Source organism: Fukomys damarensis, unplaced genomic scaffold (genome assembly GCF_012274545.1).
Source record: "Fukomys damarensis isolate Sample0158 unplaced genomic scaffold, DMR_v1.0_HiC HiC_scaffold_2, whole genome shotgun sequence".
In the NCBI taxonomy this organism is placed as follows: Eukaryota; Metazoa; Chordata; class Mammalia; order Rodentia; family Bathyergidae; genus Fukomys; species Fukomys damarensis.
In genome coordinates, this window is record NW_022900914.1 from 22,070,210 (window position 1) to 22,088,620 (window position 18,411).

The 18,411-nt window shown below is 42.4% G+C and overlaps 1 protein-coding gene across 8 annotated transcripts in view; it reads left to right on the forward strand.

The window, feature by feature from the left end:
* Mta3 (metastasis associated 1 family member 3) overlaps positions 1-18,411 on the forward strand; it is a 214,369-nt gene that overhangs the window by 187,522 nt on the left and 8,436 nt on the right. For 5 of the 8 annotated variants that reach the window (XM_010621506.2, XM_010621507.2, XM_019207107.2 and 2 more), the window contains exons 15-17: positions 2,270-2,356; positions 6,423-6,569; positions 18,234-18,349. In XM_010621506.2, coding sequence (XP_010619808.1) covers positions 2,270-2,356; positions 6,423-6,569; positions 18,234-18,310 — 311 coding nt within the window. In that variant the 3' untranslated portion in view covers positions 18,311-18,349. Of the gene's footprint in view, positions 1-2,269; positions 2,357-6,422; positions 6,570-17,970; positions 18,045-18,233; positions 18,350-18,411 lie in introns of those variants that run through there. The other 3 variants (XM_010621510.2, XM_010621509.2, XM_010621508.2) reach the window with 3 other exon arrangements.

Consider the following 18,411-nt stretch of genomic DNA (forward strand, 5'->3'; position numbering starts at 1 on the left):
AAGCGCAAGGACCCGAGTACTAATCCCCTGTACCAAAAAAACAACAATAAAAACAATTGAACTCGGGTCCTTGCACTTGTGAGGCAGGTCGTGGAGCCACTGAGCTAAATCCCTGGCCCATTCTTAAAAAATTTTTTTTAACCAACTACTTTATTTATTTATTTAATTTATTTTTTTGTGGTACTGGGGATCGAACTCAGATCCTTGCCCTTGCGAGGCAGGCCACCGAACCGCTGAGCTAAATTCCCGGCCCTTAACCAACTACTTTGTAATGAATATTACTAAATTACGAATCCTTGTAAAGATCTCTGATCTCTATCAGACCCTGTAATATGAATTTTCACTTGGAACATCATATAATTAATCCTACTTGTTTAATGAGAAAAGTAAATTAGTATATGTTTAAATGAAATATCTTTGGTTATTGTGTCAATGACCCCTTTGAAGGGTATGTTGATTCTTGTCAAAGGGATAGTATATGTCAGTGTCCATCAGTTGCAGCCATACTGGCAGCTTTCCTTTGGGCCTTAGAGACTGGAATAAAGATCATAGTTAATCTTACGACTAGTAAAACAGCATTGCTCTTGGTCCTAGATAACTGAGGAAATAACCGATATGATTCATTCAAAGCTTTTATTAATAGAGAAGGATGCTTTCTCCTTTTCCCAAATAACCTGAATTTTCAGTGAAGTAGTGATGCTGGCAAGGAATTATGTAGTGTTAATGTTTGGTCCTTGCAGGGTTAGAGGCACTTCCTGATGTTTATTAGATTATACCTCTGAAATATCTTGATATTTCTCCCTGTATCTTTATTGTTACTCAGCAACAGGTAAAGAGCTCCTTAGCGTCATAATTTATTTTTTCCCCAAAAGGAGTCAATTGAATAGGGAAAGCAGTTGGGTCATTTATAATTGTTGGTGGTTACATGATAATTCGCTAGAGCTTGGGGAACATACTCAGATTCCTGGTGTCCGAGGCACTCCACAGTATATCTAATTTTAGTGTTTTTGAAAAGTGCTATTTTCACACCTGTTTATGGCTTCTAGGAAAACGTCTCCCTGGAGAAAGGGGTGGAGCTCATGACAAAGTGAATTTTTTACTTTAAATGCCTGAGGTTCCAGATTGAATTGCACATTTTAGCACTAATAGTGCACTGAATTCTTATGGATGTCAAAGGATAGTTCTTTATTCCTAGGAAAGTGAACTCGCAAAAGGAAAAATTCTCTAGTGGAATCAGGAAATCTGTGTGACATTCTCTTGTCGAATATTTGAAGATGAGGAAAAGGCATAAACATAGGATGATACAAACTAAAGCTACTCTGTTAAACTTTATAATATTTCAATTTTTCAAAAAGTTTCAATGCACATTTTGTTTTTTGTCTTTCAACTGTTTTTATATCAACTTTTATTATGAGAAACGTGCATGTTTCATATCTACTCTTCCTCATGACAGTTAATTTAAAACACTTCTATGCTTTGTCTTCATCTGAAAGGTCATGATAAGGAATGAGGTGTGTGATGAAAACTTTTAAGAGCTAATATCCATCCTCACAGTATCTTACTGTTCTAACAGATGAAATACACTTCATTCAGGTAGCCATTTAAATTTAAGCACAAATGAAATTATAGTAGGACATGAGGGGTAGAGAAACTGTGATAAAACCAAATGGTCATAGGGGCTGTGGGTGTAGCCTCAGCGGCGCTGCACCTGCCTGGCAAGTGCAAGGTCCTGAGTTCGATTTCGGAAACGCAAAACAACAAACAAATGGCCATCTTATTAATCTTGTCAGGCTCTTATCTAATAGAATTGAGTTTTGCCAAGACAAGTGAAGACTTGTCACTCCATCTAAGGGATGGCTGAGTGTGTTGCTTTTGTCAGCTGTCATTATTTCAAAGCAGATGAGTTGTGTGTTAGGACAGGTTCGCTTTGTGCTATGGATATTTTTCTGCTGTACAGTGGAAGTGCTGTGACTAGAACAGAAGCATACCTCCATCACCTCACGTAGGCACACACTGAGAAAGCTGTGCATGTGATGGGTATTAGGAGCATTCACACAGGCTTTACAGTGAGTGTTCTAATGTAAATCCATCATTCAGTATTGAGATCCAGAACCAGAAACAATTTTCCTAAACCCACTGGTAAATCATGCAGGAATATAGCAGATACTCTGCACTGTTTTCCACTTGCACCTCTTATTTTTGTGGTGTGGGTAGTATAGGTAGTGAAACACGCCTTATTGGTTATCTCTCTGTTTCTTTCTCTCCTCAGATGCAGACAGACATGCCGAACTATCTGGAAGTCCACTGAAAGGCAAAAGCACTAGGAAGCCTTTGGCATATATCATTGGGTATTTAGGTGGGTATTTTGTAATGGTGGAAAAGAAAAAATAATTTCTACATGTTACACTCAGCCATTTCAAGTGCATATCTAAACTAAATTCAAGCCATTCAGATGGGTGAAATTGAATATTGCTGTATGCATAGTTTATTTTGGTTTAGAAACTTTATTAGTGGGCCGGGGATTTAGCTCAGTGGTTCTGCCACCAGACTTGCAAGCACAAGGACCCAAATTCAATCCCCGGTACCCCCCCAAAAAAAAAACCACACGCAAAAAAAAAACTTTATTAGCAACACAATTATGGTTATATTTACTTTTTGCAAAACAATAGCATAAAAATTATTTTCATGGAAATAGATTAAGCAAAAGGGGAAATAAATTCATTATAGGGTAAGCTTAATATTGTGGGGGTGCCAGGGATTGAACTTGGGTCCTTGTGCTTGCAGGCAGGTGCTGGAATCACTGAGCTAAATCCCCGGCCCAAGCTTAATATTTTTATTTGGATCTTTCTACTGTCATATCTTAGCACTTGACTGCTTTGAAACTCATCAAATTTGGTACTTGACACATTTTGATGCAAAAATTTGTTCTTATACTCATCCTTTGTTTGGTATTCAACCTGCAAGTTAGAGTGGTTGGTGTTGATTGCCTTGTGACTCACTACCCTTTCCAGTCAAAACAGTTTGGTTTGGTACTGGTTGCTTTTGGTATTTATTGTGCCTCTCAGAACTAATTAACAATGAGTATGGAGGTATCACTGTATCTCTAATTTATTTCACACCTTTAAATATAGGATTGCTTTACTTTATTTGTTTTTTGGGAGGTTTTTTGTACCAGGGATTGAACTCAGGACCATGAGCTTGCCAGGCAGGTGTGGTGCCACTGAGCTACATCCCTGGCCTTTGTTTTGTGTTTTGATATAGACTTGCTCTGTAATTCAGGCTCACCTTGAACTCACTCTGTAGCTCAGGGTGGCTCAAACTCATGGTGATCCTTCACCTTCCTAAGTGCTGGGATTACAGGTGTGCACCAGCACATCAGCTTTACATTTTTCTTAGGAAAATAATAAATCAAATTGATCTGTAGCCTGCATTTTCAAAATACTGAACAGCTGGGTGTAAAGCACAGTGGTGAAGCGCTTACCTACCATGTGCAAGACACTGGATATGAACCCTCATACCCCCACCCCTCAAAGTTACAGTTTCAGTGTGCCAGTTAAGGTTTACTTTGAAAGGGAAGCATTTGTATTTCTTCCTGGTTTTTATTAAGCCACCTAAATGAGAAATCTCCAAAGATTATGGCTCTTTCCACATGTGGAAATATCACAATTAGGAATACTTTAAAATAGGAATATTAAAATATTAAGTGGTAACTTTAAAAAGCTTTAAGATGAATAGGTTATTTTGTTTTTGATACCTAGGATCGAACCCAGGACCTTGCACTTGAGTCAAGTGCAGTGCCGCTGAGCTAAATCCAAAAATGAATAGTTTATAAAACAATGGGTCATCCTACACTAGAAGCAAGAATGGCATGTTTTTGTGCTTCTAATATTTCTCTTTCACTCTCTTCATAAAAGTGAAATTTAAACTCAGAGTTTCATTAACCTTATTGTTCTGTCAGGAAGTTGTACTTATGAAGTATTCAGAATTTAGACATCCAGACTTTTAAAAATCAGAGTGGAACCTTTGAACTTGGTATATTATCTGGTCTTCATCAACATGTCCCTGTACTCAGAAGCTCATAGTTCCATCTTTAATGTTACTCTGCCACTTTTTTGTTTTATTTCTCAAGGATTTAAGAATTGCTTTGATATTCTCCCAAAATACCAAACAGTTAAGCCAGGTGTGGTGGCACAGGCCTGTAATCCCAGCACTTGGGAGGCTGAGGCAGGAGGATCGCTGTGAGTTGGAGATCAGCCTGGGCTACATAGTGAGTTCCAGGTCAGTCTCAACTATGTAGTGAGACCCTGTCTCAAAAAAATAAAACAAAACAAAATAAATAATAAATAAATAAAAAATACCAAACAGTTTACAGGCATGGCTGAAGTAGTGGTGATAATGCCCTTAACAGTGCTGTCTGTATTCCCCACCTTGCAAGGGAATATACCTGATCGTAAAATTATAGAATATAACATTATGTTCTAGTCAGCTTTTCCATAGGCATTGTGTGTTTCTCCTGTGGGAAAATTGGTTTCTGTCCCTACCAGATAAGCCCTGAATTGTTCTGCTCTTGGCTGAACCTCATCCTTACATAACATATTTCTGAGTATTAATATGTTCAAGATACTTATAGTACATCATTTGAGGAACACCAAGATGAGTATGACCTTGCCCTTCAAAATCTTGGTGAAAGTACATGGTAAGAACAATAAAGCAAAAGATGCTATAAAAAAAATCAAGTTTTAATATGCATTGAGAATTTGGAGGAAGGAGTGTGCATGTGCGTGTGTGTGTGTGTGTGTGTGTGTGTGTGTGTGTGTGTTGCTGAGGATCAAATATAGGGCCTCATCCAGGACAGGCAAGGGCTCTACCACTGAGCTATATCCCCAGCCCTTGGGGAAGTTGTTTCTGATGAGTGTTAGTGTAGCCTGCTTGAAGAGAGTAATAGTTGATCTCAACCTTGAAAGTTAGGTAAGATTCGAATGGATTGAAAAATAGGAAAAAAGTATTCTTTCATGAAGCCAAGAGTACTAGATGGATAAAGGCTTCAATAAGTCTAGAAACCTGAAAAGTTTAGGGAAGTACATTGCCTGGTCAAGATGGAGTACAGAGGATGGAAATTATAATGAAAAATGAGACTGGCAAACTTTCAGTGCCATGTTGAAAAAAAACCACTATTTGGGGAGTAGTATTAAGCCATTCCTAAATTTTGACAAGTGTAAGATTTTTTTTTTTTAAGCACAAGATTTTGACCAGACCAAGATGTAAAAACTGTAACAATTCAAATGGTTCTTTCTGAATTTCAGTAAATCAGGCCACTTTGGCTCTAACCTTGGGTGGGAGGTGGGACAAACTGGCTTTGCACATAGTTGGCAAGCAGGTTCAGCTTTGGAGAAAAGGTATTGGTAACAGGCTGTGGTTCTTAAATTGAAGTCCTACAATATTGCAGTTTCTGTCCATCTACCAAAAATCATAATTCTGGGCTATGTGGCTCACAACAAATATACTTCTCTTAATCGCACACACCACCTACATTTCACTTTTTGTCTATATGTCTTTAATCAAAACATTTCACCTATTATTTGACTATTGTATTTGGAATTTGGTTTCAGATTTCATTGTATTTGGTTTGGAATTTGGTTTCAGATTTCACGTATTATAAAAATTCTGGAGCCGGGTGTGGTATGGCACATGCCTGTAATCCCAGCACTCGGGAGGCTGAGGCGGGAGGATTGCTGTGAGTTTGAGACCAGCCTGGGCTACATAGTGAGTTCCAGGTCAATCTCAACTACATAGTGAGACCCTGTCTCCGAAAAAAAAAAAAAAAAAAAAAAAAAAAAAAAAAAAAAAAGTCTGGGCTGGGAGTGTTTGGTGTTTGACCGTGGTCCCACACCTTGGTGGCAGAGCCTTAGGAGAAGTCCTAGTTTTCAAATAACTCACCCTAGGGCTGGGGATGTAGCTCAATGGATCCACCATCTGCCTCGCAAGTGCAAGGACCTGAGTTTGATCCCTGGTACCTCACACTAGACATGCTCCATGTTCCTAGCCGGACAGAGCACAGAGGTGTTTTTTTCTGAGGCCACCTCTTCAGATAATCATTTGATTTGCAATTCTGTGAAGAGTCAGATGCTTTATTCCCTTAGTAAATCTCACACCATAAGTGACCTTCTGAAGTGGCTTTTTTCTGTATTTGTATTAACAACTGAAGCTGAAAGCTCTGACCAGCAGGGGAAAAACTGCTTACTTGATAAGCAGAGCCATGGCAACATCACTTGGAGCTGCTTCATTATGCAAGTCTATGGCAGGCTCCTGAGGACCCGACTCTCAGCTCATTAAGAAATAAGATGTGTGCCATCAGCCAGTGTGACTGTGTAGAGAATATAATACCTTCTTCTGAGTTGAGAAACCTTTTTCCCTCCTGTCAGAGATCCATCCTGCGAAGAAGCCTAATGTAATTCGATCTACACCAAGCCTGCAGACCCCAGCTACCAAGCGGATGCTGACCACCCCGAATCACACATCTCTGAGCATTCTGGGGAAAAGGAACTACAGTCATCACAATGGCCTGGATGGTATGTAGGCTCAGGAATACTAGAAGCTGTTCTGATTGGCCAGGGCCTTCTGCCCTTAACCTGCCTGGGCCAGTCATCCACCAAGTCCAAGACTGTATTACAGATTCTCCATGATTGATGTGAATGTGTGTTAAGGGGATTAAGAGGGAAAACTGCCATGTGCCATAGCGAAGACATTGTGCCAAGTGAAATTTCTCCATTTCCTAGGAGGTACCTTTTGCTCACATCTGTTAGGAGCCTGGTTTGGAGATGAAGTCTGTTTAGCAGGTTGCTTCTGCTGGGTAATAATGTTCTTGCTGTGATGCACACTCACTGCTCATTTGAAGTTTTCCGATGCGAAGAGATTATTTTGCCTTATGTCTGAGACATCAGTGCTCTCTGGGGGATTCTTCAGTTTTCTGTGGATCGTTTTGAATTTGGCATTTGTACCTTATTTCCTTAACCTTATAAAAGTTTTAATTGCTGAAGAGTGCTACAAATTATGAAAGGAATTACCTGGGTGATGTACTAAATACAGAAATAATAATTTGTTTAAAATTGAAACACCAAGAAATATCACCTCTCACCCAGAGTACTTTTCTCGGACTTGACCACATAATGACCCTTCAGGTAGAATTGAATTATCTTACCATTTGGATTACTGTAATAAATCATCCAGGCAGTATAAAGTGTTCATTTCAATAGTCTTGGAGTTTTGAAACTGTCTTTATTATTTAAGTGTTGACATTTATTTGTGAATAAAACTCTTCAGGCTTTTCATGCCTTATGGAACTCTAAATTCCTTCAGCAACAGTGAGAGCAAGGTTGTGAAATAGACCTTCTAATAATAATTTCCCAGGTTTGCTTTCCTTTAGCATGACTTTTTTTTTTTTTTTTTTTTTTTTTTGGTACCGGGGATCGAACTCAGGACCTTGTGCTTGCAAGGCAGGCGGCGGAACCACTGAGCTAAATTTCTGGCCCTAGCATGACTTTTGATAGTCACAATCATGTAAAAATTAGTAAATAAATAATGGGGGAATGTCTAGTTAGCATTTATGAGGTCTCAGGGTGCTGTAGATAAGGCTTTTGAGAATCTGGCCACATAGCAGTCTTGCAGAAATACCTTCATACTAATAAAAACATTGGCCATCCATGCCCCAAAATGCTTGATATGAATAATAGAAACCCAAGGAATGATGATGCCAACATGTAGAGATTAGATTTCTTTTCAGCTTCTCCTTGGGTTGAAGCTTAAATAGAACCTGGAATCTTTCTTTTCCTCTTGCCACCTCTCTGGTGCACAGTCCTGCTGCAGAAGCGTAGATTGGAATTGTTACACATTTGAAAAGTCTGTTATTGTGACTGATGGCAGAGTGACAGCCTTCTAATATCTTCCTCCTCCTCCACTCTGTGCGGTTCTGGACCCCCAGTCCGAGCCATGCATTGCAGCTCTTGTTGTCAGGCAGCACCTGGTGCTCCACAGCATGGGTCCTGGTCTCCTTTACAATGCCGCCTTGTAGTGCTCCTTCTCTGGGGCCGGTTTGTCCCACTTCCCTCTGAGTGACTGCTGCCACAAGGCCGTTGCTTTTCTGCTCTGAGCAGGAGGACTGGACAGAGCACTCAAGAATGCTTGCTGTGACAGTGACCTGCTGGGGAACAACCTCTGTCTCATTTTCTTCAGAGACCCAGCTGTTGACCCCCTTGATTCTCAATGTCCATTTGTCTTTGCTCTGCCATCACTGTATGGAAGGGAAGGCTGAGGACAGTGTGCCCTGCACTGTGCTTGCTCCCTTGCCTGTGTTGCCTCCTTTAATTCACATAACAGAAGATCTAGGAGGTCAAGGAATTTGTTTTGCACGCTATTACACCGCTGTGCCTTACCCAGTGCCTGGTACTGAGTAGGCTACTAGATTTTATTAATTGTATAAAGGAAAGTGATTAAAGAAATGTGACCTAGAGAGGTGAGTTAAAATTTCCATTCTTAGGTATGACAGTATGTGGTATGATAGAAAAATATGGTGAATTTCTAAGTTTTTTATATATTACGTAGAGACACATAGCCATCAATCCCCCTTAAAATACTGCTCCCCCGTCTGTCTTCAGTTATACTTTCATGGCTGCTCTCGTGTCCTGAATTGATTTGTTTACCTTTTGTGGTCATTTTGACTTTGGAGAAGAGCCAGAAGTCACATGACTCCAGACCCAGTGAATAAGGTAGATGAGGACACACCGAAGTGTTTTATGAGCCCGCCTTTCTGTTGGATGGCACCAAAAGGCAGCGTTCACTGTGTTTTGATTGCACCTCTTATGAAAGAAGACTTCCAGAATTCCTTCAGAAGTGCCAAGAACAGCAGGATCAGTGTGGGGGAGTGTTTTGGGGAGGAGTTAATGTGTATTTTATTGTAATCAGTTTTTTATTCACCATATATCATGTATTTTGATCACTCCTTGTAGATTAACTGGGATTCCTACTTACTTGTGACTAGCTTCAGAATCTACACCCTTTTTTTTGTTTGTTTGTTTGTTTTGAGACAGGGTCTCACTATGTAGTTGAGACTGACCTGGAACTCACTGTGTAGCCCAGGCTGGTCTCAAACTCACAGGATCCTCCTCCTCAGGGTCCCAAGTGCTGGGATAACTATGTAGTAGACTGACCTGGAACTCACTGTGTAGCCCAGGCTGGTCTCAAACTCACAGGATCCTCCTCCTCAGGGTCCCAAGTGCTGGGATTACAGGCATGCGCCACCACGCCTGGCTCTACACCCTTTTTTGAGACAGGGTTTTGCTATGTAGTTCAGCTGGCTTTGAAGTCAGTAGGTAATCCAGGCTGGCCCTGAACTCACAATCCTCCTGCTTCAGCCTCCAGAGTGCTAGGATTACAGGCGCGCACCACCATACCCTGCCCAGAATCTGTGCTGTTCACTGCTGTTATAGATCAAGTTTTGGCTCTTGATTATGCTGTATTAGGTTCTACCAGAAAAGTAGAAGCTGCATAAATTAATAGTTAATTCAGTATGAGAAATCAATGTGACCAACCCTGGTAGACAGCATAGATGAACAGGGAACATGGCAGGTACAGGAAACAGCCACTCTTCGGGTTGAGAGAGCATAAGGAAGTGGGGGTTATAACATAGACGCTCAAGGGGGCCTCGGGAGCCAGAACCCAACCTCTGAGAAGCAATTCAGGCATCCTCAGGAGGTGTGAAGAGGCAGCTTCTGGAACACACTGGTACTGCTACTGAACGGGTCAGTGACCAGCACAGGAAGAAACCTGCCCCTCCCTGCTCCTTCTGTCCTGCAGGCTCTCTAGCACCACCTTCTGGCATAATGGGGAGCCATATGGCACACCAAACAGGATATTGATGGATGGAACTAATTTAACTGGAAACAAAACCAGCTTCTACTGAAATGTTGAGGTCTCTCAGCTTCAGGGCTGAGATTTCCTCCTTGATGGCTTGCCTCCTCCACTCATCTTCCACCTTTGCATTTTGAGTTCTTGGTGATGGTCAGTCTCTTGATCTCTGCTAGCAGAAAGGATTTTGCCTGGCATTTCTAAAGATGATGGACAACTTCTTACTGCCTTCCTGAAAGTCACTCTCCCCCTTTTCTTTTTTATGGTGGTAGGAGGGTGGGATCCAGGGCCTTTACACTGAGCTACATCTCGGGTCCTTTTAAATTTTTTTGTTTTGAGACAGGATCTCACTAAGGGACCAGGTTATCCTTCGAACTTGCAGACCTCCTACCTCAGCATCTCAGAGTGCTGAGATTACAAGCTGCCTAGTCACTGTCTTTGTGTGCCTCTGGTGAAGGCCCTTTAAAGGCCCCGCTGTTGACCAGGGTCAAGGGCCCAGCATTCCATGTGCTCTGTGAAGCTAACTCCACGGCTCTGTGCCAGTCAGACTCTGTGACCAACTCATTGGAACTTCAGTTCTGAGGGTGACAGTGAAGTCTGTGTGCAGGAGGAGCCTTAGCACAAGGTGTCACTAATGATAGTAAGAATGAAGCTCAGAAAAAAGAAGAAAAAAAAATATGAAGCTCAGAAGCTGGGCGGGGTGGCGCATGCTTGTACTTCCAGCACTCGGGAGGCTGAGGCAGAAGGATCACTGTGAGTTCGAGACCAGCCTGGGCTACATAGTGAGTTCCAGGTCAGTCTCACTACATAGTGGGACCCTGTCTCAAACAAACAAACAAACAAAAAAAAAGCAGCTCAGAATGATTGATGCGCCCAGTACCTCATGGGGCAGCAGACACTCTGTCTTTTCCCTCAGGCTGTTGGCCCAGCAGCGCACTGCATCCTGTTGTGGGCATTTCCTGTCTCCCCCATTTCTCACACACACATGCTCTGATGACATACATATTCTCAGGAAGTGGATGGAGCACAGTATCTGCCACATCCAGTCTACTCAGTTACTCCAGGACTGTGAGTAGGGGAGGCCCTGCTGGCATCGGGGCAGAAGAGCCATGCAAGGGAGACCTGTCCATGTGTGAGAGAGCAGGGGAGAGGGCACGGGAGGGATGAGATTGTCTGTGCTGTGAGGGCAGAGGGCAGGTACCTGAGTGTTCGCAGTCAGATGGCGTCAGTTGTGACCTTCTCTGATTTCTTCCTGTGTAACCTTGGGCAGATCACTTGGTTTCTTTGCACCTGCTTTCTCCCCTGACCCTGCTTTCTCCTTTGTACATCTGTAAAGTGCAGGTTGCATTTGCCTTACTCAGAACCTTGTGCTCACGAGGCAGGCCTGGTGCCGCTGAGCTAAATGCCTGGCTTTTCTTTTTTTTCTTTCTTTCTTTTTTTTTTTTGAGACAGTCTTACTTCAGGTTGCCCTTGAACTCATTATGTAGCCAAGGCTGTCCTCACACTCATGGCAATCCTCCTGCCTCATCCTCCCACCTACTGGGATTACAGGGATGGGCCGCCATTCCTGGCCCAAACCTGCATTCAAGTAATGAAAAACATCAGAGCTCAAAGAAGTTAAAAAATTTGCTCAAGTCACACTGCTAGCAAGTAACAGCAATAGAATTTAACTCCAAGCCTAGTGTTTTCTTCCAGATCAGTAAGGAACCAGGTTTGAGCGTTGAGAGCAGCATGAGTATGGTAGATGTTTCTATTTTCTGTGTATAAGAGACAGGTATATGTTTGCAAATATGTAGAGAAATATAGTGGAGTTTTTCTTTGCTCAGACTGACATATGAAACCAACACTGTCCAACAGAACCCCTTTCCTCCCATTTCCTGCTTCGTTCTCCTATAAAATCATTCCTTTTCCTGAAGTTGGGGCTTAAGAGCTATACTGGTGTTTAGGGAGAGGGGGAAAAGGAAAGAAAAGTCACAGGATCACCTTAAAGTGAAATGTGTTTGAATCAAATTGTGTACTTTTCCATCATTGTCATAGTATTCATTAAGACTAGGGATTCTATCTCACATTTCAACAGCTGCTATGAAAGTTTTTTGGAAAATCACTAAGATGTCAAACAAAATCATGTGAATTTTATACAAACAAAATATCAGTACTTTTTTATAACTATATTTCTCACTTAAAAGTATGAGTCTGAAAAATGACTTTTAGTGCTGTGCTTGGTGGCACCTCCTTATAGTTTCAGTTACTTGGGAGGCTGAGGCAGGCGGATCATTTAAGCCAGAAAGTTCAGGGCCAACCTGAGCAATACAGCAAGATCTTAAAAAAAAAAAAAAAAAAAAAGACTCAAGGATTTGCTTAAAGGTAAATGAGTATATTGCAATGTATATTTGTGCTTTAGAAGAGCCCAGTAGCTGTACAGAGAAATTACCCATGCTTAGGTAATTCTGAGGGGCATTGAAGTTGGAAATTAGGTTATAGAAAAGACTTACTTCCCAGCACAGTGGTGCACGCCTGTCATCCCAGCACTCAGGAGGCTAAGGCAGGATCACATCGAGTTTGTGTCCAGCCTGGGCTACATAGTGAGTTCAAAGACAGCCTAAACTGCATAGCTTGAGTCTATCTCAAAGAGCAACAACAAAAAAGAAGGGACTAGGGCTGGGGATTTAGCTAAGTGGTTTCAGCTCCTGCTTGACAAGCACATGAACCCAAGTTTGATCCCTGGTACCAAAAAAAAAAAAGGATTTACTTGTAGGCTTTGTAATTAGAAGCCTGGTAGCAGAGGGCCAGAGCATCATGATCTTGAGACAGCATAGTATTCTCAGAGTAAAGGCTGAATCATAAAACATTCCAGAGAGGAGAAGAGGAGGTGGGCTACATCCTCTCCTTGCCCCCTAAGAATAAGAAGACACCATGCGCTCAAGTGCCCCATGCATGGTCAGCCTGCAGATCTCCCACCCTCCCACACCGGGACCACATCATTGCTTGCTTTGGTTCTGTTGGCTGGAGGTGCTCTTGATCTTTTCCAGGATGACGCGTCTTTCGTCCTGGGGGTATTGGATCCAGACTCAGTATGTCAGAGAAGTCAAAGCCATGGGTACAGAAGAGAGGCAAGTGTTCAGCAGGACAGAGTCAGGGCTTCTGGGCCAGGAGAAGAGATGAATTGTATCATAAAGCTCCTTTTAATCCACTCTTCTCTGGCTTTCTTCCCCTGGGACATTTGCACACACTGCCGATTTTTCTTATTTATCTTCTGCATTGAATAATACCGTTTTCTAACTCTCCCATGAAGAGGGTATCCACTGTGGATGCCTCTGTAAGGATAATATTATGATCTGGGGTGTGAAGATTGTCCTTTTGATGACTTGTTTCTGAAATGAGTGATTCAACAATTCCAACTGTTGGCGTGCCAGCCCTGGGAAATGGGCGGTGGGGGCTGCTGTACAGTGATCGAGCTCTGGGAACGTGTCTGCTGTCTTCACAAATCCAATAAAAATAGACTGCCAGGGACAGCTGATGGCACTCCCAGGCAGGCTTAGGCCCAGACTGCCTTCTGTCAGCAATTTTGTGCCATTTCAAAAGACTACAGATTTTTTTTAAATGTTCTAACGTGTTGTTTATGGAAGAATATCAATTGTCCCTAGACTCACTTCTGGTCTCTTCACATGGTGTAATCTGGTTAACTATATTTTTAAAAAAATCTTTGAGGTTTAAAAAAAAAACGAAACTATTTTCCAAAGGACCATATGGCCGCAGAGTTTATTAGGTGTGAAGCAGTATAGCAGAGTACCTGGTACATCCCGAATGGGTTTCAGGGTTGCTGAAGCATTGTCTGAGGGCGTGGGTATTCTCTTAGGGGCAGGGACTAGAGAAGAAGACAGGCCCAAGTGAATCAACAACTTGGTATTTTGGAATATTCTGGAAAGATGCTAAATTGACCACCCTTGGGAACATCCCTGGATCTACTGATACCACAGTTTCTCCCAGAGAGCACTTCTGTCTTGTTCCTCAGGGAAATACTAGTTGGGAGACCCAAAAAGGTCTAGATTTGAGACCCTCTCAGTCATATCTGAAGGTCCTGGACCCAGAAGATTGACAGTCAATCACTCAGATCCTCAGGTGTAAGAGCCAGCACTGGCCTCCCACTAACTGTTGCTGATTACCTACAGAAGTCATTCATTTGTTAACCAAGCCATCTGTTTGTTCCTCATTTCAGTGACACACAGAGGGTGACCTTGAGGACAGGGAAGACTGGAGAGCTAGGTCTCAAGCTTCGGGAAAAGCTTAGATGTTTGGGAAAGGAAACAAGGAAACAACAGAGTGAGATTAGGTTCCTGAGAAGAGGGTTTACCTGGAAAAGGTCTGACTCAGCCATCACAAGTGGGGGTGTGAATGTCCGAGGAAGCCACTGGGATCTCACGTTGGATCTTGATGCTGTAGGAAGTGAAGACCAACCCCAGAACCCAGTCATTTTAGGCTCCCTCACTCCCACTGATCTCCTGGGTTCCAGCAAAGAAATGAGAGAAAGCCTTCTGACTCTGCAGCACCCCAGCAGTGGAGGTGGGATGTTCCTCACAGTCTGGTTGATTTAGAAACCCCCACTGGGCTCATTTTAAGCTTTTCAGCCCTGCTTATTATTTTCTCTCCCTGTTTCCTGGTTTCTATTCCAAATGACTGAGTACTCTTCAAGCTAAGAAACATCTGAGTTATAATTTGTGCATTTTCCTCCTCAACCAAATATTTATTTTTGTCAGCAATTATATACATATAAATGAATACAAAAAGCGATGAATATAAAACTGAGTCCCAAACCAGAGGTAACTGTTAGATGGAGATTCCTAAAGCACACAGACCTCACGGTCATGTCTGATTGCAGGCTCATGTGGAGTCTTCTGCAGGCAGGTGGTGAACAAGATCGGGGGAGTCATGGGAAAATAGGGCGACCCACAGTGAACATCTGGGACAGGGCATTCTGCAGAAGAAAGGGGCAGGATGTTTGGTACTGGACTGGCTGGACTGGCCTTCTATTTTGTTTCTCTCCAGTTTTCCATCTCTTTTTTTTTTTTTTTTTTTTTTTTTTGGTACCAGGGACCAAAATCAGGACCTTGCACTTGTGAGGCAGGCAGCGGCACCACTAAGCTAAATCCCCCGGCCCTATCTGTGTTTTTTACTTTATTTTTTGGTAGACTTTCTCAACTTCATTTTTTTAATTTTTGAGTTTCTTCATGTTTTTTGTTTTATTTTTATTTTGTTTTTGTTCTTGGTACTGGAGATTGAGCTACATTCCTAGCCTCTTTTTTATTTTGAGGCAGGTTCCTCAGCCCACTTCAACCACAGCTCTTGCCTGTGCTGATCCTGTATTGCTTGGAGTGCTCACAGGGAAAGCCAGTGTAGAGTGGCTCTCACCCAGTCCCACTTTGTTCTACAGGCAGAGCCTCTTCAGTTTTTGCCTGATTGTTGCTTTTTTTTTTTTTTTTTTTGTATTGGGGATCGAACTCGGGTCCTTGCACTTGCAAGGCAGGCCACCGAACTGCTGAGCTAAATCCCCGGCCCTAAGCTGTTGCTTTTTGTGTTTTGCACAGTTTACTGGCTGGCAGCTTAGTCCAATATAAATTAGCCTACCATTCTAAGAAGCAGAATTCCTCAGTTTTTCTATGGCTTCTTTCCCCTTTAGTTATCTCCACTAAAAGAAATAACATGTTTCATGGATAATGTATCATTATTCCTTCTCTGAGGATGATAGGTATTTTTTTTTAAGTTTTCCCCAAGAACAGTCCAGTTTATATTCTTCTGTTTATTGATTTTGATATTAAACATTTTTTTTCCTCATTGAGTTTATTGGTACATTCTAGGTATACAGTACAGTTACATTCATCATTGGGATCCTGTATCTTTACATGACAGGTCTTGGTTCTCATTTTTTTCCCTTGTCCCTGCCCTCCCTTCACCCCTCCTCCCCTCTCCCTTTACAAATACTTCATTTCCATTTTTTCATTTTCTCATACTTTTTTCTTTTCCCTTATTAGCTTTCCCCTACCCTTCCTACTTTCCCTACACCTTTAGCCCCTTTCTTCCTATTTCACATTGTCTCTTATATCATTAGGATATTATGTATTATTGTAGTTTATTCACACCAGAGAAACTATTCAATATTTACACATGTGTGACTTATTTCACTTAGGAGTATATCCTCAATATGTATCCATTTTCCTATTTAAACATTTATTTTTGTTAAAGGTTTTTTTCCCAATGACTTTTGTTCTGTAATAATGTTTAAGAGTAGGAGGCTGACAAAAAAAAAAAAGATTGGTGAAATTAATCATAAAGCAAAAAAAAAAAAAAAAAAGAGTAGGAGGCTGATAATCAGATTGAAAGCTCCGTGCTGGAGCCTGCATGTGGTGCAGTTCACAGTAGAGTGACCATGGTGAGCTGGTGATTGGGTAGCCCTAAGTGCCGGTTCCTTAACTGTATTCTTGTGGGCTGCTCAGATTCCCCAGAGACGTTTCTTCTCTCTCATCTGCAGAGTGAGAAGGTTTGGCTACCTGCTTTCTGGGAGCTCACATTCAGCAGGCAGATGGTCACATGGTTCCTCTCTTTGGGAATTTACAGTTCTGCCCTCAAATGTACTTGGTGCCTGGTGTCCTGGGACCCTCAGTTTTGTCCCCTCTGAAGAATAAACATCCATACTGGGGTTTGGAGTCAGGAGGGCTTTGGGACTGCTTCTTGGCCTTTAACTCATCTGCTTTGCTTTAGTTCCCCCCCTGACTTTCAGAGGTACCTGCTGTGGTCACCTGAGTCCTTTGAAGATTCTTCGGACAAATTGGGCTCTTGACTTTCCATACTGCCGCTTTCCACTCTCGATTGCTTAAGTGCATAATCTGTTATCACTCCTTATCTGCTTTCCAACCTCAAATGCTGTAGGCGGTTTCTTCTCCGATTTTCAGAAGGGAAGGCAACAAACTCAGAAGCCATCAGCTGGAAACCTAAAGAAGTTGCTTTCATTGCATTAGTTGACTAATTTGCAGAATCTCAAAGTCCATGGCCTTCAAGTACTTCTGGGCAGTCAAACCAATAGGAAACATTTTGTCAACAAGCAAACGAAAACAAACCAAAATGAATGCTTGTGAATTAGGGTTAGTGCACACAATAGTGGCAAATGTAGGTGAATGCATTTAAGAATAAACAGAAAGGTAAATGATTTGGGTTACACTGTGGTGCAGGAGGGACTGGGAATCCATGTAGACCTTGTCCTGGGGCCCTTGCTGAGAGCCTCTGTGTCTAGAATGCCATGGGTGACTCCTGTTCCTTATTTCAAGGCAATGAAGTAGGGCTGGGGAAGCTCTGAGCAGGCAAGAGTGAAGTGATAGCTTTACAAGGACAGGTAGTAAGCACTGGGATTCTTCAGCTGGGGTGCAGAGAGGTGCATATTCACCTTAAACCATGGACTGTGTGGAGAAGGAAGGCATGAGTCCAAACACCAGATCCTGAGCTGCCTAGAATAGAGTTGCTTTAGAAACTGGAGCCATGGATTTAGCATAAATTTTAGCACAAATTTACCATGGTACTTCAGAAACTTGAGGATCTATTACAAGTACTTCTTCTAGCATTCGATTTAATTCTATAGGGACTTGGACAAATGTATGACAGAGAACTCCCTCTCCCCAGAGAGGCAGACAGGCTGGGGAGCTGAGTGACGCTGACACATACATAACTTTTAGCATAGACCCTGGCGAGGACCGTATGGATAGTGTGCTCTTACTGGGCTGGCAGAAGAACATCGGGCTAGATGGAAAATGAGAAGCTTGGGATATAAGGAAGAACTTCATCTGAATTAAGATCTCGGTTCAAATCCTGACTCCTCAGCTAACTCACCGTGACTTTGCATGAGTTCCTGACCTTTTTGATCCTCCCAAGGTTCTGGTGAAGGTTAAATAATGCAGTTATATAACTTACAAAAGGATCAATTAAGCAAAGGTGTATGGATACCCAAACTGAATTTGAGTCTTTAGCACATACTTGCTGAGCCCACATCTAATGCCAAGCTGTGTACCTGTGCCTTCCCTGTTCCAGCAAGGCTCACGAAGTGAAGGCACAGCTCTGCCCTATCCTGCAGCCCTTCCTCACGATGGTATGAGGTTGTGCAGGTGAGCGTTCCCGGGTCCTCTCCTGGCTGCAGGTGCACAGTGGGAGAGAATGTCTGAGCATTGTTTCTATCCTGCCTTAGCACATATCCCCTCCCTCCCAGCTCCCTTCCCAATAACCCAGAGACCCGTGATGGTGGTGATGTGGTTTGCAGGCCATGGCTGCTTTTGTTTACTTATTTCTCTTGAAAGCTTGGAGGAAGCGGAGGAACACAGGAACAGTGACTAGCCCTGTGACACTGTGGGGATTGAAGTTCACTCCTCTGTGACAAAAAGCGTGTTCACACCCTACGAGTACCTGCTTGGAGGTGATTAATCATGGTCCTGCCTCCTCCCAGCCAGTCATGCTCCCCATCGCTTCCTATCAGGC